Here is a 21764-nt window from a genome sequence, read left to right on the forward strand (position 1 = left end):
GCGTCTTCGAAGGTTTTGGCCTTCCTACAAGCGGACATCGAAACTGCCGTCTTTAAAGCGACTATTTCACTGAGAGCAGCATTTCCACAAACTTTTTTTTACTCTTGATGCGCTTCAGCCGCCGTTTTATTTGAATGAAACGTATCACGATGACGGTTATTTTGCATATTGAGAATAGGTTATGTTTCCATTTAACTCTACTACAAAAAATCGAATACCCTTTACTCGAATACCGTCCTCAGATACGTATTTCGGCTGCTACATGCAACCATCATCAGTGCTGATGTGGACTGTCCACGTAAAAAATGGCAGTTATATTTAAAGGGAACTGTTATGGCCATCCTAGACTTCAGCCATGTTTAAGCAACTAACTGATTCAATGTTCTCACAATGAGATAGCGAGGAAGAGTGCAGTGTTGATCTTTTCATTCAAGGCAAAGGCCTTTTTGAGTAATCCTTGAAAAAACTGAATGAGTTACTCAATAGGTTTACAGTATAGTTGCTGAAGATATTCGCGCTTCACTAGTATGCTCTAAGTCGCAGCTCTAACTTATTGAAAGGTTGATCGGTCTCCTATCCGTTCCAAAAGTGTATTGAAACGACTACCGCGTGGAATGCCTCACATAACTGATGTGTTTGCTCGTTACATTGAGGTTAAACCTAAATAATACAAACCTTTACCACAGCCGATTCGTCAGATGGTTTTGATCACCATCAATAACTAAAAATTGTTATTAACTCCTCGCGCAAGACCATAATAGTCGGCTTACTTAATGCAAAGTGAGCTCAATAACGCTATTGTTATGCCCACGCTTTCTGAGAACCTTTGCTGGAGGTAATTCGATGAGCTTGTTTATACAACTGACACTTGGACTAATTTCATTTTCTAATGACATGACAATACTAGTTTGTGCACGTTTCCGAGATGTTGTTAGTCAACGAATAGATCTATTGGAGATAACAGAACCCACAATGGACGTTTTCATATTCGGCACGTTTCTACTGCTCGCACTACTTTGGTATCCGCTAAAACTTTTGTTAAGGAAATTATGCCTTAGATAGTGATATAGTGAGTGTACCTATGGCTACCTCAATTCAAATTTAATTAAAAGTTATAAAAAAACGTTTATATATTCTAGATTCAAAAGATCACCGTCAATTTTCCACCGAACTTAGCAGATATCACAAACAATTCAATGTTGTGTTCAAGGAGGAAACTAAGGACAGACATGGAAAACAATCAGAAAGTCAATAAATCTGAATGTACTCGATACTATCGGAAGCATAGGCACTTTCTTAGATTTCTTATTTGAAGGTGGGCGCCCAGTAGTTGATTAGAAGAATCTTCCACTCTGCACATTTACATATTTTTACTTGCATAAATAAAAAAGAAATGATAATTTAACTATTCGTTTAACTATTGCTGTAGCAATAAACAATTCCAGTGTCCAGATTTTAGAACCATAATTTATTTTTACTCCGCAATCAAAAGTTCTTCATCGAAATTGGCCTGTGCAAGATTGTTGAATACGCACTGAAATATACCACGGAAACGTGAGAAAAAGATCGCCCGTCGCGATTGTTCGCAGCGCAATCGAAATTCTTTTCCTTCACACAGTCAGAATCGACACAAGTTGCAATGAGATAAAAGCTCTGCCATTGTTGCATTCCCAACGGGAACAAACATTTCCCCGCACTATCCGAAATGTTCCAGAGAGACCACCAAAAATTCATCGTGTGAGGTAGGCTGTTTGAATTGAATAAGACAACGGTTTTTCCTCTTTATGTTCGCGTTCGCCTCGTAATAGCCATTCCTTCTCGGCAGTCTAAATCAGAATGTGCGCCCAATGCGAATTCTATCACGACACAACAAAAACGATTTTTCAGCAAACAAAGAATCATGAATTTACTAAAACAAAAGCAGCTTCTTTACCAGCAACTAATAATTATTATTAATCGTGATTCAGCCACAACAGTGTCTTTCTGCACTCGATTTTCGCATACCCTGTAAGGCAACCGACTAATTGAGTGATCAGCACTCAATTCCGTTCCGTTTCCATTTTCGTAAGCCACACTTCCTTATTTATCGCTTTTTCTCACACCTCACGCTACCTTGTTGGGGTCATATCACGTTTCATCGATTTGATTTGATTGCGTCCGAAGAACAGCCATCCATCGTTCTGGAAACCGCTTGCTTTCCATTGACAGTCGTAAGGTTCGCGTCTTGTTTTGCTTTCCAGTTCCAGCAATTTACAGCTTTGTTTTAACCGACCGCTTGGACCCACTGTTGCGTGTCGAAGCGGCAGACGTGAAGTGCGGTGATATCAAAAAAGGTATCATCCACATTACCACATTGCTTTATATTTACAGTGTGCAAGCGGTAGCCTTCTCTTACCTTTTAGTTACTTATGCCAACTTCGGAGGTATTATGCATGTTTAAGTACGACCGCACGCAGACCAGACGGCGGTTTGTACTGAGCCATTGATGTGAATACGGTGTTTATGTTCAATTACGTCAATCTCCCAACAGCAGTATTAAGCATAGCAATCCGTATCCAAATTTGGTAGAACAAATCAATTTGATCATAATTATGCTGTTACAGCTTTGCCTTTATCTCAGGGCCGTTCTTTTTAGAAGTAATCGCTTCGATGCGCTTCACAGGGTATGCGGTCTTAACGATGTATACCACCAAAAAGACGTGGCGGACATATCCATTTGCACTTTCCGTATTTGGATGACTACTCAAGATTGATGATTGTTGCAACTGCAGATAGAGATGGCATTGCGTGGTTGAAAAGTATATTTTTATTGCGAAATATTTTGAATAGCTACAAAACAGACAATGCAACGATTATCGCATAAATATAGAACCTCGATAACTATGCTCCGTCAACTAAACCCTAACCGGCCCCTCGAATTATTCTATCCCGTTATGACCCGCCAATCTCCTGGCCAAGCAACGATAGCTGCTTTAAGAACTGTTTCGCGTTCGTCAGTGTTGACACGCCGTAGATAATCCTCCTATTGCCGGCGGCCGTCTGTTTCGTTTTAATAAAGTCCACCAAGTTTTGGTACTCGATGTAGTTCCCACCGCCGATCATGAAGACAACGGCATCCTGGAATGGGGCACGATTCTTTGGCACCACATCACCACCTTTCAGCAGCTTTGGATCCAGATAGAGATAGTCGTCTACTTCACCGCCCGCTCTACACTCCATCAGCTGTTCGGTGATTTTCGTAACCGGTAAGTTCTGGCAAAAGAAAAAATTGTTTAAATATGCGGTGAACGGGATAAATTGGTAAAGAAAGTAACTTACATGCCTCTTGACGACTAGATTCTTCACTCCTTCCATCACAAACGACGAACCCTGAGTAACCAACTTAGAGAACATTGATACCGTTTTTGTGCCGCTACCTTCATACTGATTCGGATTTGAAACTGTGCTTTTCATAATGCTCCTGAAATGATAGTGATAATACGATTTTAGCATTCAAAAACCTTATCAGCTTAGTCTAGGTCTGGGCAAACTTTAGATTTTAAGGATGAATTGAGAAGCAAAAATTTAAAAAAAAATAGAAGAAATAAGAAGTAATGGAAGAAACGCAGAGCTTCTATATATTGTTATTGGGGAGCCAATAACGAATTCGATCGAGTGGATAGCAAAAATTGATCTGAATGAAAATCATTCAAACTAAATATGTGTTAAAGCAATTAAGCAATCAAATGTTTTGCGCTATGTTTCGAACAATCATGACTAATTTATGACTAATTATAATTATAATAAACTTTAAATATTCGTTTTGAAAATTTATCACCTGAAATACTTTGACTAGTTTGATACTAGTATACTACTGAGCTGAATAATAAGTACAAAGCTGAATAATAAGTAACAAAACCCTCAGAGAATATTAGGCGGAACATAGTCAATAGATATCCTTCGAAGACCTCATTGTAATTATTTTTTTAAGGGAATTTCAAAATTTTATATTTTTGAAATGATGATTTATTAACTTTCAAACCTTGTTTATGTACTTTCTGTTTTGTTCATTTATTGATTTTCAAACCTGGTTTGCTCTTTGAGTATCCATTTCAACTAGAGTTCTGCGCCTTTAATTTTTTATCGATACGTGTTGCTGGCTTTCATCTTCCCAATAACCCTCCCTTTACCAAAAGCGTTTAGATTTTATGTTTAGCTTCACAGGTACCTCAAATATATGTACAAGACGAGTTGCTTTTGGTTATACATATACGCGTAATAATTACAAGAATGGCGAGGAAGATTTAACACAATTTAGCGACAAAGCACAACTATAATAAGCGGAATGTTTTGGCGAAAATAAGCGAGTCTGTTTCCAAGGTCCGCGTTTTATCGAAAGTTGGAACAATAACAATATTATAGAAAAAAATTTTCTTCTACAAAGTTGTTTTATATGACGAAGCCCTTATTTGAAAATTATCAAAAATTAGGGTGATTCTAAATAAAGATTGGGACAAGGACGAGAGAAGAAAAAACAAGGACAAGACATAGACAAGTCGAGGACTAGACAAGGACAATACAGTAACGAGAAAAGGACAAGACAACGACAAGGTAACAACAAGACAAGAACAAGACAAAGACAAAACAAGGACAAGACAAGAGCAAGACGGGTACGAGACAAGCCAAAGACAAAGACAAGACAAGAGCAAGACAAGGACAAGACGAGAACAAAACAAGGACAAATCAAGAACACAAGTCAGACAAGGACGAGGCACGTACAAGACAAATCAAAAAGAAGACTAAAACAAAACAAGGAAAAGACAAGGACAAGACAGGAACAAGAAAAACAAAAAATAGGAGAAGACAAGAACCAAGACGAGTATAAGACAAGGCAAAGACAAGACAAAGACAAGACAAAGACAAGACAAATACAAGACAAATACAAGACAAAGACAAGACAAAGACAAGACAAAGACAAGACAAAGACAAGACAAAGACAAGACAAAGACAAGACAAAGACAAGACAAAGACAAGACAAAGACAAGACAAAGACAAGACAAAGACAAGACAAAGACAAGACAAAGACAAGACAAAGACAAGACAAAGACAAGACAAAGACAAGACAAAGACAAGACAAAGACAAGACAAAGACAAGACAAAGACAAGACAAAGACAAGACAAAGACAAGACAAAGACAAGACAAAGACAAGACAAAGACAAGACAAAGACAAAGACAAAGACAAAGACAAAGACAAGACAAAGACAAAGACAAAGACAAAGACAAGACAAAGACAAGACAAAGACAAGACAAAGACAAAGACAAGACAAAGACAAGACAAAGACAAGACAAAGACAAGACAAAGACAAGACAAAGACAAGACAAAGACAAGACAAAGACAAAGACAAGACAAAGACAAAGACAAAGACAAGACAAAGACAATAACAATACAATACGACAAAGCCAAATGTGCTTAAAATTAACGCAACTACAACATTATAGAGCAAAGATAGAAAAGTTAGATACCTGATTTCACCGAATATTTGGGTGACTCTAATTTTTCATATATTTTGTAATAAGCGCTTCAGAAAAAAGGGGTTTTCAATTAGAGCGCTACAAAAGTAAACCAATAGGGACAGCAAACGACGCCATATTTTTTTCCCGATCATTTCATTTAACATTTCTTTTCAAGCACAGTACTGTGCAGCGATGCCAACCTATTTTTAAGAAAAAACTGAAAGATTTCAAAACAAAAAACTGGAGAATACTGAATATAGAAATATATAAAGCTTTTACAAAAATTTGTTCGATTTTCGATTCAAAAATGTTGCGTAAATATCAAATATATACATTAGGGTTGGACAAAAAATAAATGTTAGCTCCCATGCACTTTTCGTGTTCCTTACTGGTCCTGTAACAACTGTGTAACTTTTCAGATCGATCGGTGGAACTATATTTTTGCGCTCGATTTTAAAAGTTTCCATACGATTTTATATGAGAAAATCGATACATGATATTTGTAGGAAATTATCCTGGAAAAAACTCTTCTGAAGACCGTAAGGCGCTATGATGCTCGGAGAAAAAGTTATTAACCCAAAACTGTTTGAATGTCTGACGAACGGCTCACCATTAAATTTTTCCAGCAACACTGTATTGCTAGAAAAATTTAATGGAAAGCCGTTCGTCAGATATTCAATCAGTTGGAGGGAAATAACTTTTTCTGCAAGCATCGCCGCAGCTTACGGTCTTCAGAAGAGTTTTTCCCAGGAAAATTTCCTACAAATATTATGTATCCATATATTTTTAGGAGCCAACCGGACATCTCTAGAGAATAAGTTTTGAAAAAGTGCATTTTCCCATATAAAATTGTATGAAAACTTCAAAAATCGGGCGCAGAAATATAGTTCCACCGATCGATCTAAAAATTTACACAGTTGTTGTAAGACCCATAAGGAACACGGAAAGTGCATAGGAGCGAAAAAATAACACCATCACTTTTTTCTCATATAACCGTGTCCCAGTCTAATATACATTATACTGCACCGTGTTATTGCACGTAAAAAAGAAGGTGAAGGAGTGTTATTGCATGTAAAAAAGAAAGGTGAAAGAGACAATGCATTGTTATTTTGATTTTTTTATTGACGGTGCTTATAATCAGTAGATATAATGTACTGGCGTACTCAAAATTCTGATTATGTGAGTGGAGGTCGATTAAAGCCTAACAACGAGAGGCATGAATGCATTAAATACTGGAAAGACCATACATGTAAGGGAAATAAGCTCCATAAATATGGTGACAAAAAGAAAGCTGGCTAAAACTGAGACAATTTAACCCTTAAATGCGCACGATGATAAAAAATCATCTAAAAACATAAAATCTTTGTTCAACAGGTTAACTGCTCTAAAACTAACCAATATGCATAAAAAATTGAAAGATTTACTTTTTAATGTGCAAATATTACCATGTTGTTTTTAAACAACACTGTGACTTTATCGCAGAATAAAGCCGAAACAATTACTTTTGTTAATAGTAACTTTAAAATTGACCTTCTGTTAGTATAATTACTGATAATTCAAACATTTTCACTAACCACTAGCCTTATTTTAAAATTTATTTTCAAAGACAGTCAGCACCAGTCGGGAATCTCGCCTTGTTGTTTTAGTTTTCGAGATTTTGACACCAAAAATAAAAACAAAACATTCAAATACAGTACTTCCAGCTGTTAAGTTTTCTTAGTTAGAGTTGTTCTAATAAATTTTATTTCTAAAAAATACTAAAATACGTATATTTTAAAACGTTTTTAGTAGTGTTGTTTTAAAACAACATTGCGCATTTAAGGGTTAAAGAAAACTGATGATATTCAACCTTTAGCTGTTCTCCTGTCGTACCCAAAAAAAGCTGGAGATATCTGAAGATATCCACTGTGCCTGTGGATTCGAATGTTTCCACTAGACGCTCAATTGTTGATCTGGCAGGACGGTTATGACAAACATAAATTGGACGTAGCGCTCGTAAAGTTGAGGTCACTGACTCCGAATTTCGGTAGTGATTTTTAATAATCTCGACTCGTTGTTGGATCGTGTATCTTTCCATTATGAAATGCCAAACCTTACTGGAGAGAAATGTCAAGAGAGCGGGCAAACATATGGCGTCGTTTGCTGGTCTACTTTTGTAGCGCTCTTATTGAAAACTCCTTAGCAAAAAATTTGTAGGAGTAAGTTATTCTTTAGATTATTGCTATCGAGCTCTAGATCCAAATTTTCCTCCAAATTCGACTTCTGGACCATTGTGTATCGGTGCATCCCATGCCTGCAGTTATAAAATTAACCCATGTAAAATATCACTGGTGATCCTTTAGCCTTTTATTCAGTACTAGCTGACCCGGCAAACTTCGTCCCGCCTATTTTAGTGTTTAATTTAATGATTTTAAACATTTCAAATTCATTGATTTCTTGCGATTTGTTTATATCGTTTGAAATGATTGGTTTTATTGGAATGACAACATCCTCGACTTTTGACTTTTGTACATCACCTTTATTCCGGAAATATATTGGGTGCATTTCAGTTATTTTCGTTGTTTTCCAGAAACTGAAAGTGGTCATCTTCGAATTCAAAATGGTGTCCAGGGTCAATGCTTGGCTTTTTTACATTATTTCGATTACGGACATATCCATATGTAGTAGTATTCGGTTATTTTCGGCTCTTTCTCAGAAGTTGCCATTTTACAATTCAAACTGGTGTCTGAGGTCAATTTTTAGCTCCTTGCACCATTCTGTATCCGGTGATACTCATATTGGGTAGTATTTGGTCACTTCAGGCTATTTTTCAGAAACCGTAATTCGCCATCTTGGATTTTAAAATGGCTTTTGGAAACAATTTCTGGCCTCTGAGCGTCATTCTGGTTTAAGAAACACCCATATTGGGTGTTATTTGGTCATTTTCGGCTGTTTTTCAGAAACCGGATGTCACCGAAAGCTCCTTGCATTTGTGGTATTTGGTCACTTAAGGCTGTTTTCCAGACACCGGAGGCTGCCATCTTACAATTCAAAATGTTGTCTGAGATCGATTTCTGGCTTCAGTGCATCATAACAATTCCGAAAACACCCATATTGAGTGGTATTTGGTAACTTGCCTATGTTATTCAGAAACCGGAAGTCGCCATCTTGGATTTCAAAATGGCATTTGGAAACAATTTTTGGCCTCTGAGCGTCAATCTGGTTGAAGAAACACTCAAATGGAGTGGTATTTGGTCATTCTCGGCTGTTTTCCAGACACCGGAAGTCGCCATCTTACAATTCAAAATGTTGTCTGAGGCCGATAGGTCGATTTGAGGCTTCAGTGCATCATGACAATTCCGGAAATACCCATATTGGGTGGTATTTGGTCATTTGCCGCTGTTTTTGTGAAACCGGACGTCGCCATCTTGGATTTTGAAATGGTATTTGGAGACATGCCAGAAGAAAGAAGGGTGTCAAAACAGTATGGACATGTTTGTTACACCTAAAAACATTCACTTGCCAAATTTGGTTATATTTGCTTGATTGGTTCTCGAGCTGTGCGAAATTTGGGTTTCAACTTGTATGGGACCCCTCCCTTATACCATTAGGGATATATTTGTTACCCCTAAAAACATTCACCTGTCAAATTTGGTTTCATTTAGTTGGTTAGTTCTCGAGATAAGCAGAAATTTGGCGTTCATTTGTTTGAAACCCCTCCCTCACAGAAGGGAGGGGAGTCGAACCATTATGGACATATTTGTTACCTCTAAAACATTCACATACCAAATTTGTTTGTATTTGGTTGATTGGTTCTCGAGCAGTGCGAAATACGTGTTTCATTTGTATGGGACCCTCTCTTGTAGAAAAGGGAGGGGTGTAAAACCATTATGGATATATTTATTACCCCTAAAAACATCCACCTACCAAATTTATTTCTATTTACTTGGTTAGTTCTCGAAATGTGCAGAAATTTCTGTTTCATTTGTATGGAACCCCTCCCTTCCAGAAGACGGAGGGGTGTCGAACCAATATGGACATATTCGTTACTCCCAAAAACACTCACATGTCAAATTTGGTTCCATTTGCTTGGTTAGTTTTTGAGATGTGCAGAAATGTGTGTTTCATCTGTATGGGGACCCTCCCTTCCAGAAGAGGGAGGGGTCTCAAACCATCATAGGAACTGGTGTATGTGTTACTCTGGTCGTATGCTGACAGAAAGCCATGCCAAACGACTTAACTCCATGTCAGGAGCAGCTCAAAACAGAGTCTGTTCTCCATGATAGGAGCGGCTGAACTGCCATGTTGCTATTGCGCACAGAACTATAATCTGGAGTTAAAACAGCCTAGCAACGAATAACGTACGTACGTTCCAGGATGATCAAACCATTCATCAGAGCTGCAGTAATTCACATGAGCTGGGTACAGTTTTTATCGGGCGAAATTCGGATGATTCGCCGATCGTGCCGGTTGAGTACCAAAGACCAGTTCTTCAATGTCAACATCATCGATATACACAGCTCTCACCTTAGAAACACCGATGATAAAGATGAATTCAACGCGCGGATACGACCACTGCTAAACACATGATATCAAGACCATCATCGGCGATTGCAACGCTCAGGTCGGCCAGGAGAAGTTTAAACCGGTAATTGGAAAATTCAACGTGCACCAGCTGACGAAACCTGATTAAGACTGAAACCCCACTCGAGGACTGTTGGAATACAGCGGAAACAACCATCAATGACGTAGCAGAGAACTTCCTAAGGAATGTGGAAAGAAACCGACGGAATGACTACTCTACACTCTACATTCGACAAAGTCGGCAAGTGGACGAGAAGGGGTAACCAAAAGGTAGAAGCAGCACTTCGATTAACACTCTATTAGCGCACAACAAGAGGATCCAGACGGCGATGTGAATGACATCGTCGACGTTGCAGAGAACAACAGGCGAAGTTGAAGATGCCATCAAGCGGCTGAAGAATAACAAATTGGCCGGCAGAGATGGTGTCGGAGCAGAGCTTATCAAGATGGGCCCAAACAAATTGGCCGACTGCTTGTATCGGCTAATTGTCGTGATTTGCGATACCGAACAGCTGCCAGATGGGTGAAAGGATCATGTAATCCGCCGTATCTATAGAAAGGCGACAAATGAGAATGTGAGAACTATCGTGCGATCACCATCCTAAATAACGCCTTCAAATTGTTCTCCCAAGTCACCTTCCAACGTCTATCGTCACTGGTAAATGGGTTCGTGGTAAGTTATTAAGCTGGCTGGTCCACAATGGACCAGATCTCTACTTTGCGGTAGATCTTCCAAAAATTCCGTGAGTATAGTGGTCCTACGCATCATCTTTTCACCGATTTTGAAGCCGCATATGATATAATTGACCGGAAAGAGCTATGGAGGATCATAAACGAGAACGGCTTTCCCGCGATACTGTACCGACTGATCAATGCTACGATGGATAGAAACCAGTGCTACGTAAGGTGATGATCTCTCTTGCCAGCTGTTCGACATTACGCTAGAAGGTGTTATGCGACAAGCGTCGTTCAATATGCGGGGCACGATTTTTAACTGATCTAGCAATTCGCATCTGCTTTGTCTACGTCACAGACATTGTCGGTAGAACATTTAAGGCGGTGGCAGAGCAGTACACAAAACGCGAGGCAGAGGTAATAAACTCGAGGTAGTCGACATATTTGTTTACCTTGGCTCACTGGTAACCTCGGAGAGCGATATCAGCCGTGAGATCCAGAGGCGCTTTAGGCGCATAGGAGCGAAAAAATAACACCATCACTTTTTTCTCATATAACCGTGTCCCAGTCTAATATACATTATACTGCACCGTGTTATTGCACGTAAAAAAGAAGGTGAAGGAGTGTTATTGCATGTAAAAAAGAAAGGTGAAAGAGACAATGCATTGTTATTTTAATTTTTTTATTGACGGTGCTTATAATCAGTAGATATAATGTACTGGCGTACTCAAAATTCTGATTATGTGAGTGGAGGTCGATTAAAGCCTAACAACGAGAGGCATGAATGCATTAAATACTGGAAAGACCATACATGTAAGGGAAATAAGCTCCATAAATATGGTGACAAAAAGAAAGCTGGCTAAAACTGAGACAATTTAACCCTTAAATGCGCACGATGATAAAAAATCATCTAAAAACATAAAATCTTTGTTCAACAGGTTAACTGCTCTAAAACTAACCAATATGCATAAAAAATTGAAAGATTTACTTTTTAATGTGCAAATATTACCATGTTGTTTTTAAACAACACTGTGACTTTATCGCAGAATAAAGCCGAAACAATTACTTTTGTTAATAGTAACTTTAAAATTGACCTTCTGTTAGTATAATTACTGATAATTCAAACATTTTCACTAACCACTAGCCTTATTTTAAAATTTATTTTCAAAGACAGTCAGCACCAGTCGGGAATCTCGCCTTGTTGTTTTAGTTTTCGAGATTTTGACACCAAAAATAAAAACAAAACATTCAAATACAGTACTTCCAGCTGTTAAGTTTTCTTAGTTAGAGTTGTTCTAATAAATTTTATTTCTAAAAAATACTAAAATACGTATATTTTAAAACGTTTTTAGTAGTGTTGTTTTAAAACAACATTGCGCATTTAAGGGTTAAAGAAAACTGATGATATTCAACCTTTAGCTGTTCTCCTGTCGTACCCAAAAAAAGCTGGAGATATCTGAAGATATCCACTGTGCCTGTGGATTCGAATGTTTCCACTAGACGCTCAATTGTTGATCTGGCAGGACGGTTATGACAAACATAAATTGGACGTAGCGCTCGTAAAGTTGAGGTCACTGACTCCGAATTTCGGTAGTGATTTTTAATAATCTCGACTCGTTGTTGGATCGTGTATCTTTCCATTATGAAATGCCAAACCTTACTGGAGAGAAATGTCAAGAGAGCGGGCAAACATATGGCGTCGTTTGCTGGTCTACTTTTGTAGCGCTCTTATTGAAAACTCCTTAGCAAAAAATTTGTAGGAGTAAGTTATTCTTTAGATTATTGCTATCGAGCTCTAGATCCAAATTTTCCTCCAAATTCGACTTCTGGACCATTGTGTATCGGTGCATCCCATGCCTGCAGTTATAAAATTAACCCATGTAAAATATCACTGGTGATCCTTTAGCCTTTTATTCAGTACTAGCTGACCCGGCAAACTTCGTCCCGCCTATTTTAGTGTTTAATTTAATGATTTTAAACATTTCAAATTCATTGATTTCTTGCGATTTGTTTATATCGTTTGAAATGATTGGTTTTATTGGAATGACAACATCCTCGACTTTTGACTTTTGTACATCACCTTTATTCCGGAAATATATTGGGTGCATTTCAGTTATTTTCGTTGTTTTCCAGAAACTGAAAGTGGTCATCTTCGAATTCAAAATGGTGTCCAGGGTCAATGCTTGGCTTTTTTACATTATTTCGATTACGGACATATCCATATGTAGTAGTATTCGGTTATTTTCGGCTCTTTCTCAGAAGTTGCCATTTTACAATTCAAACTGGTGTCTGAGGTCAATTTTTAGCTCCTTGCACCATTCTGTATCCGGTGATACTCATATTGGGTAGTATTTGGTCACTTCAGGCTATTTTTCAGAAACCGTAATTCGCCATCTTGGATTTTAAAATGGCTTTTGGAAACAATTTCTGGCCTCTGAGCGTCATTCTGGTTTAAGAAACACCCATATTGGGTGTTATTTGGTCATTTTCGGCTGTTTTTCAGAAACCGGATGTCACCGAAAGCTCCTTGCATTTGTGGTATTTGGTCACTTAAGGCTGTTTTCCAGACACCGGAGGCTGCCATCTTACAATTCAAAATGTTGTCTGAGATCGATTTCTGGCTTCAGTGCATCATAACAATTCCGAAAACACCCATATTGAGTGGTATTTGGTAACTTGCCTATGTTATTCAGAAACCGGAAGTCGCCATCTTGGATTTCAAAATGGCATTTGGAAACAATTTTTGGCCTCTGAGCGTCAATCTGGTTGAAGAAACACTCAAATGGAGTGGTATTTGGTCATTCTCGGCTGTTTTCCAGACACCGGAAGTCGCCATCTTACAATTCAAAATGTTGTCTGAGGCCGATAGGTCGATTTGAGGCTTCAGTGCATCATGACAATTCCGGAAATACCCATATTGGGTGGTATTTGGTCATTTGCCGCTGTTTTTGTGAAACCGGACGTCGCCATCTTGGATTTTGAAATGGTATTTGGAGACATGCCAGAAGAAAGAAGGGTGTCAAAACAGTATGGACATGTTTGTTACACCTAAAAACATTCACTTGCCAAATTTGGTTATATTTGCTTGATTGGTTCTCGAGCTGTGCGAAATTTGGGTTTCAACTTGTATGGGACCCCTCCCTTATACCATTAGGGATATATTTGTTACCCCTAAAAACATTCACCTGTCAAATTTGGTTTCATTTAGTTGGTTAGTTCTCGAGATAAGCAGAAATTTGGCGTTCATTTGTTTGAAACCCCTCCCTCACAGAAGGGAGGGGAGTCGAACCATTATGGACATATTTGTTACCTCTAAAACATTCACATACCAAATTTGTTTGTATTTGGTTGATTGGTTCTCGAGCAGTGCGAAATACGTGTTTCATTTGTATGGGACCCTCTCTTGTAGAAAAGGGAGGGGTGTAAAACCATTATGGATATATTTATTACCCCTAAAAACATCCACCTACCAAATTTATTTCTATTTACTTGGTTAGTTCTCGAAATGTGCAGAAATTTCTGTTTCATTTGTATGGAACCCCTCCCTTCCAGAAGACGGAGGGGTGTCGAACCAATATGGACATATTCGTTACTCCCAAAAACACTCACATGTCAAATTTGGTTCCATTTGCTTGGTTAGTTTTTGAGATGTGCAGAAATGTGTGTTTCATCTGTATGGGGACCCTCCCTTCCAGAAGAGGGAGGGGTCTCAAACCATCATAGGAACTGGTGTATGTGTTACTCTGGTCGTATGCTGACAGAAAGCCATGCCAAACGACTTAACTCCATGTCAGGAGCAGCTCAAAACAGAGTCTGTTCTCCATGATAGGAGCGGCTGAACTGCCATGTTGCTATTGCGCACAGAACTATAATCTGGAGTTAAAACAGCCTAGCAACGAATAACGTACGTACGTTCCAGGATGATCAAACCATTCATCAGAGCTGCAGTAATTCACATGAGCTGGGTACAGTTTTTATCGGGCGAAATTCGGATGATTCGCCGATCGTGCCGGTTGAGTACCAAAGACCAGTTCTTCAATGTCAACATCATCGATATACACAGCTCTCACCTTAGAAACACCGATGATAAAGATGAATTCAACGCGCGGATACGACCACTGCTAAACACATGATATCAAGACCATCATCGGCGATTGCAACGCTCAGGTCGGCCAGGAGAAGTTTAAACCGGTAATTGGAAAATTCAACGTGCACCAGCTGACGAAACCTGATTAAGACTGAAACCCCACTCGAGGACTGTTGGAATACAGCGGAAACAACCATCAATGACGTAGCAGAGAACTTCCTAAGGAATGTGGAAAGAAACCGACGGAATGACTACTCTACACTCTACATTCGACAAAGTCGGCAAGTGGACGAGAAGGGGTAACCAAAAGGTAGAAGCAGCACTTCGATTAACACTCTATTAGCGCACAACAAGAGGATCCAGACGGCGATGTGAATGACATCGTCGACGTTGCAGAGAACAACAGGCGAAGTTGAAGATGCCATCAAGCGGCTGAAGAATAACAAATTGGCCGGCAGAGATGGTGTCGGAGCAGAGCTTATCAAGATGGGCCCAAACAAATTGGCCGACTGCTTGTATCGGCTAATTGTCGTGATTTGCGATACCGAACAGCTGCCAGATGGGTGAAAGGATCATGTAATCCGCCGTATCTATAGAAAGGCGACAAATGAGAATGTGAGAACTATCGTGCGATCACCATCCTAAATAACGCCTTCAAATTGTTCTCCCAAGTCACCTTCCAACGTCTATCGTCACTGGTAAATGGGTTCGTGGTAAGTTATTAAGCTGGCTGGTCCACAATGGACCAGATCTCTACTTTGCGGTAGATCTTCCAAAAATTCCGTGAGTATAGTGGTCCTACGCATCATCTTTTCACCGATTTTGAAGCCGCATATGATATAATTGACCGGAAAGAGCTATGGAGGATCATAAACGAGAACGGCTTTCCCGCGATACTGTACCGACTGATCAATGCTACGATGGATAGAAACCAGTGCTACGTAAGGTGATGATCTCTCTTGCCAGCTGTTCGACATTACGCTAGAAGGTGTTATGCGACAAGCGTCGTTCAATATGCGGGGCACGATTTTTAACTGATCTAGCAATTCGCATCTGCTTTGTCTACGTCACAGACATTGTCGGTAGAACATTTAAGGCGGTGGCAGAGCAGTACACAAAACGCGAGGCAGAGGTAATAAACTCGAGGTAGTCGACATATTTGTTTACCTTGGCTCACTGGTAACCTCGGAGAGCGATATCAGCCGTGAGATCCAGAGGCGCTTTATATGCAGGAAATCGTGGCTACTGCAAGGATCTGCGGTCGAATAGACTTATGTCTCGCACAAAGTGTATCCTCTACAAAACACTCATAAGACTGGTCGTACGGGCATGAGTCGTGGATTCTGCTCGAGCTGGACTGGAGTTTTCGAACGACGGGTGTCAAGAACCATTTTCGGCGGCGTGCAGGAAGACAGTGACTAAATATCTCGAAGGTGGTCAAAGCCAGACGGATACGCTGGGCCGGAAATGTGACACGAATGCAAGACAACTACCCTGCAAAGCTGACGTTCGCTGGAAATCCGGTTGGTACAGAAGAAGAGAAGCGCATCTGGCAAGGTGGTTACACCAAGTAAAGCAAGACCTGACAAGCATTGGATGCCCGGAGGATTGTCGAAACGTCGCCAGGAAAATTGATGTTTGGGATTCAGAAACTTTTCGAGCTAAAAAAATCACAGGAGGGTTGTGTGGAAAGCCACGACCGCAAGGTTGAAGTAGAATACTTTTACACAGCTCTACTTACGGCTGTACATTAAGCTACGGCCGGGCGAATCGGTTCACGCCGCTTTTCGCGTTTAGACTGGCAGAGGCCTAATGCGCACGGCCAACACAATAGAAAGGTGTTTTCATATTGAAAATTAGACACGGCTTTACTGGAGTAAGTGTTGGCAAATGCATCTACCGCTATTACCGCCGCTATCGTATGAAAGCGCGTCGTTTCATGTGGGGAATCATATCAACAATGAAAAATGACGCGCGTCTAAGCACACCCGAACTGTTTCGCCGTGCCGCTTCCATTTACTTCCATATAACATCCGCCTCATGGAAGTACCGGCTGCACCTACCGCTGAGGCTGTACCATACTGCTACTGGTACCCAAAACTATTAACTCTTCAAATTAAGTGTTTTATTTGTTCTCAAAAGAACAATTGTTCAATTCCATATCGGATATAATGCAATCGCATCTCTGTAATATTACCGACAGAAATATTCTTCTGAACAAAATGATCCAACTTTTCCATTAGAGGAAGTGCTGGCTGATGTACGGCAAAAATCTCGCCCGATCGCTCGCGTTGGCGTTCGTTCTCAGGCAGAAAGACGTGGTGACCAACCACAGGGCAAGTGATTTGTTTAATTTGAAGGCAGCCACAGGCACAACCCGGACGATTCATCCAGCTCACCTTCCGACTAATGAATGTAGCTAGTTTTCCCAGAAACACTCTTTTATAGCCGAAGGGCGCTACGAAATAGGCCACGCCTTTCAGTTCAGTTGTTCCATTCCCTAATGTTCTTCAGACGGATTATCCTGAGAAGAACCGCGCTGCTCCTGAGACGTGGTGACCAACCACAGGGCTAGTGCTGCTGCTAAGGAAGAACGACTGCTGTTGACAACTTGTCGCTGTCCAGAACTATTATGAGCGGCTTCGGCTGAACAGGCTCCTATATAGGCCAAATGGCATGGTTTCAATTGCAAGGTATATGATTCTGTCGACCGTGATTGGGAAGCAATCATATAACGACCAATCATAGATCGAATTTTTCGTTTTGACAAGGCTTGAGTATTTTCAATAGTACAATAGTGTGAATAATAAAATTACAATTATCTTATTTTGGAAAGAATCTTAGAAGATGTTCCAATCTATTGCTGCAAGAACGAAGAAAATCCATCGGATACCAACCGATTTATTAGCATTTTGAAATTGGACATATTTTTCACTTTTTTCGGTTTTAGATTTTCATTTCACATCCCTTTGTAGCCGAACTTCCTGAGAGAAGTATTCTACTTCAAAAACTGCAAGTGGATTTCTTTTAAAAAAAATTTGAGACAAGACCAGATCTCGAAATTTTATGTGTTGCTAAGACCAGGAGCGACTCGTCGATAGGTGCTCGTGCAAAATTTATGCAAATTTATATTAATATTTGATTGGTTTTTAGTTTTACTTGTAAATAATCGAAGACACGCGGATATGATTGTAATTACTTTCCCAAACTGTGATTTTCAAAATTTGTAGTTGAGCAGGCTGGTTCAAAAGCCATGAGTCGCCCTAGGCTAAGACATTTGGTTAAAAAAAAATCGATTCATCAATCATAGAAAAAAAACTTTAACCGCTTTGAGGCTCCTCATCCCGTGATCCGATTGACCTGAAATTTTGCATGGACACTTTTTTCGACAAGGTTAAACATTAAAATTTACTGTTTTGTTGTTTGAGTTGTGTCTATGTTTAGAGTCAATCAGAAACCCCACGTTCAAGACAGCCGTGAAAATGTATAATTGGCAACTTGTAACTAAGTGTCAGAGTACCCAGAAGAATTACCACGTTATTCAAGCAAAATAAACATGCTCCAAGGTGACTATTCTGCAGTATGCCGGAGAAGGTTCGATGTTAATTTGTTAATGACGTACGGGCAGCTACGCTTGAAACGGAGGAACTTGGTTACCTTACTTTGTGGTATTGATTCGATGGTTCATTTTGTTAAAATCAGCAAAAATAAGACACTCGTTTCAAACAGATCGTTAAAGCTATCCATCACGTAAGGTTTGCTATCTTTGCTAATATTGTTCGCTTAGGTTTTCTCCAGTTTTGTCAACGATTCGCTATTTAACTTTTGAAAAGTATTCTACACTGTAAAAACAGCATCTATTATTTTTGCCAATAGCTTCGCTATTGTCGGCGATATCCATCAACATGAATCTGGGCCTTTTCGAGAGTTTTACAGCTAACTACTCGTGTCACATAAGCTAATCCCATGACTAAATAATAGCCTTCGCTTTTCAACATGCATATGATTTCAATATAGTACAAAACTGCTGGTTCCAATATATTGCCGCAAATGTCTGTAAAAATTAGCAACACAACCCGCAGTTGATTCTTGTTTTTGATCCTTTCTGTTTGCTTTAGTTTGCACCAACTAATTTGGTAAGTATTTGGTCTGCATTGATTATAACAACAAGCATGCTAAATTACTAAAACCGATATTGAATATTTTAAAGATTAATTTTTGCTTCTCATCTGAAATGCAGGCTTTTAATACCAGTAACAAATAAGCAGTAGAAAATAATAAAACCGCCTAACAAAACAAAACACAAAACATCATAAAAGTACTCACTTCCACCTTCGTACGTACGGCATCGGTGCCAGATCACAGCCACACTCTTTCAACACCTGTTCCAGCCGTTGGTATTCTGCCTCAGCCACATTGCTGCAGATATAGTAGATAACGAATAGTCGCATTTTATCCTCTGGTGTACCAAATTCCGGATCACGAAGCACCTCAATCAAAGCCCTATCAAGCGCCTGCTTTGACATGATCTTTTCCTCCAGCTCGAAAAAGGAATCCAGCCGTCGAGTTTTGATAAAGTTTAGTATCGAAGTAGCGATCTTGGTGTGCATATCAATCAGACGTTTCTTCTCCATCAGCTGTGGTAGTGAGTTGACTGCACTTGTCAGCCTTGCCGTGTTATCGTTGACCATTGAAAATGCCACATCTGTTTCACCATCGATCCCCATGGTAGACTTTAGCTTTTTGATTTCGTCTTCCGATGACCGATACTGTTCCAGCTCTTCCTGTATCGCTTCGGCAACCGTCGGAAACGGGCTACCCTTGTGCGATGTCCAAAATTTGTCCCTTGAATCCAAATCACACGCCTTCATTTTTGACTTGGCCCCTGTTGAAGCCGCCTTTTCGTTATCATCTTCCACGATTACTCGGTTCAGTGACAGTTCCAATACATCATGTGCCAGTGCTTGATAGGTCCAGGTGTGGTGCAACGGAGTGGCCATATCCATATTCCGGTCCATCAATATCAGCAGTGGTCGTTGAAAGCTAAACGTTCCTGTCTGAGTAGCATCCATGTGGAACAGATTGTTTCGCGCGTCCCATAGATTTTCCCGCAGTTTCTTCTCCAACTTGCGAGCAACCATTTCAGCGGCTGTATGCTTTGGGCAGCGGATGATTGGAACATTGCCTAACGTAACAAAAACCGAAAACAGACTATCAACAATGCTATCCATGATACTTTCCATTTCGAAGTCCTGTGTGTTTGCACGGTTTATAGCTAAAATTAAATTAAGAACAATTTAACAACCCCAGGTGTCGGGTGACAGGAGAAAACTAAATTCACCGTAATACGAGAGCAGATCACTATTCTGATGTTTCAGCACAAACATATCGTCTTCCAGCGTGATAAAATTGACGTACTGGTCATAAACTTTATGTATGTTTGCTACGCAACCAGCATGCAGTGCAGCAGCAGCCAAATCTTCCAATCGCTGGCGGGATATAGGCGATATAAAATTTAAATGATATACATCATACAATCCATTTTGGAAATCTTGCGCTATGCGACCCAAATTCTCCTCGGTCGGAACGCAAAAATAGATAGCCGGAACGTCTGGTATCGAATCTCGATCGGAATGTAGCTGACTAGAATTTAACTGTAATTTTATCAACCAAAACCGTTGAGGGTATTCGTATTTCTTACATGTGTAACGTTACGCCTAATTCCCGCAGTTCCCGGATAGCGATCAGGGGTGATATAATGTCCTGCCCGATACGATCATAGATAAGCAGTTTCCATACCGGTTCGGCAACCAACGTCTTAGTTTGGGGCTGGTTAAGATTAAGCATTTGCTTGATTGCATCTAGAAGAATCGGAATGAAATTTTACGTCAGCTCAAATGAATTCATGCTCACTTATTTGTCTGTCTTTCAGCGTCAGCATCTTGATACTTCACGAAACAATAAATGCGTACTATAGTAAGTTATTTATAACAATAAAACTATTTTTTAATAGGTTTTGACGATATATACAATTCTACATTACTTCACCGAACTAAATTCGTGGACGACAATATTTTAGTGACGTTGATATTTCTTGTCTGTCAAAAACTTGCAGTGCTCCCAGTTACTATTTTTCTTATTAAGAATTTTGGAAAAGTAAATCGATATTTATATAAAGAGCGTCAGTTTGTGATTTTGGTTTTTTTTTTTAATTTAACACTGACAATAGATATAACATCTCATTTCTGGCGACGATGATGAATAGTTTCTTTCTTTTATAATGGTGTCTCATACAAGTCACGTATTTTGGCATCGATAAAGGTGCGTGATGCTCTTGTATCGATATTTGGATACTGCTTTAAAAAGGTACACTGAGAAAACATCCATGGTAACCACTACCATATCGAGGGTAAAAATAAAAACAAAAAACCACTAAATTTCGGTAGAAAACATTTTGTATTTGAAACTACCACAAATGTTGTTGATTTTACCATGCAACGTCAAAAAATGATTCCATGGTAGAATCTACCATGTTATAGTAAAATTTAGTATGAATGTGGTGAAACCAACCGCTTTTTTTTTGTTGTAGCAGCAAATGAAATTGTTGTCAATTTTACCATGGTTTTGAGCATGGTAGTTTTAGCCATGTTTGTAGTAAAATTAAGTGCAGTGCATTTTGGTGCGAAATCGGGATTGTAATACTGTTTGGTGGATTCCAATCGAACAGGATTGTTGTTTGAGCAATCCCATTTTAAAAATCCATGATAGTAATTAATAATAGTTTTCATACAATTGGAATGACCTGAATTTATTCACTATGAGATACATTTCACAAATATACAATTAACAATCATACAATTATTAACAATTTCATTTAATACACAATCCTATCTATGCAAAAAACTTTTTTAATCTTAAATAATTGTTGCCTTCAGAACTGTAAAG

The 21764-nt window shown here is 39.3% G+C and overlaps 1 protein-coding gene and 1 long non-coding RNA gene across 2 annotated transcripts; one reads left to right on the forward strand and one right to left on the reverse strand.

The window, feature by feature from the left end:
- Positions 1 to 929: 929 nt before the first annotated feature.
- On the forward strand, positions 930 to 1405 carry LOC129732409 (uncharacterized). The gene is made up of 2 exons (XR_008729252.1): positions 930 to 1069; positions 1140 to 1405. It is a non-coding gene; the product is annotated as an uncharacterized LOC129732409 (long non-coding RNA).
- A 1367-nt stretch (positions 1406 to 2772) lies between these two features.
- On the reverse strand, positions 2773 to 20905 carry LOC129731734 (protein sly1 homolog). The gene is made up of 6 exons (XM_055691962.1): positions 20733 to 20905; positions 20521 to 20680; positions 20161 to 20462; positions 19146 to 20094; positions 3319 to 3460; positions 2773 to 3252 (listed from the first exon to the last, which is right to left on the reverse strand). The coding sequence occupies exons 1-6, from the start codon at positions 20758 to 20760 to the stop codon at positions 2932 to 2934; spliced, it is 1902 nt and encodes a 633-aa protein (XP_055547937.1). The 5' UTR covers positions 20761 to 20905; the 3' UTR covers positions 2773 to 2931.
- Between the last annotated feature and the right edge of the window lie 859 nt (positions 20906 to 21764).

The sequence above is a fragment of the Wyeomyia smithii genome, chromosome 3, assembly GCF_029784165.1.
Source record: "Wyeomyia smithii strain HCP4-BCI-WySm-NY-G18 chromosome 3, ASM2978416v1, whole genome shotgun sequence".
NCBI lineage: Eukaryota > Metazoa > Arthropoda > Insecta > Diptera > Culicidae > Wyeomyia > Wyeomyia smithii.

Excerpts from the sequence above, each read along its gene's own strand:
- LOC129731734 (XM_055691962.1), bottom strand. The coding sequence starts at position 20,760 with ATGCTGACGCTGAAAGACAGACAAATAA. Across the intron at positions 3,461-19,145 it reads CCGTACGTACGAAGGTGGAA|GAGCATTATGAAAAGCACAG; the intron begins GTGAGTACTTTT and ends CTATCATTTCAG. Across the intron at positions 3,253-3,318 it reads ATCTAGTCGTCAAGAGGCAT|AACTTACCGGTTACGAAAAT; the intron begins GTAAGTTACTTT and ends TTCTTTTGCCAG.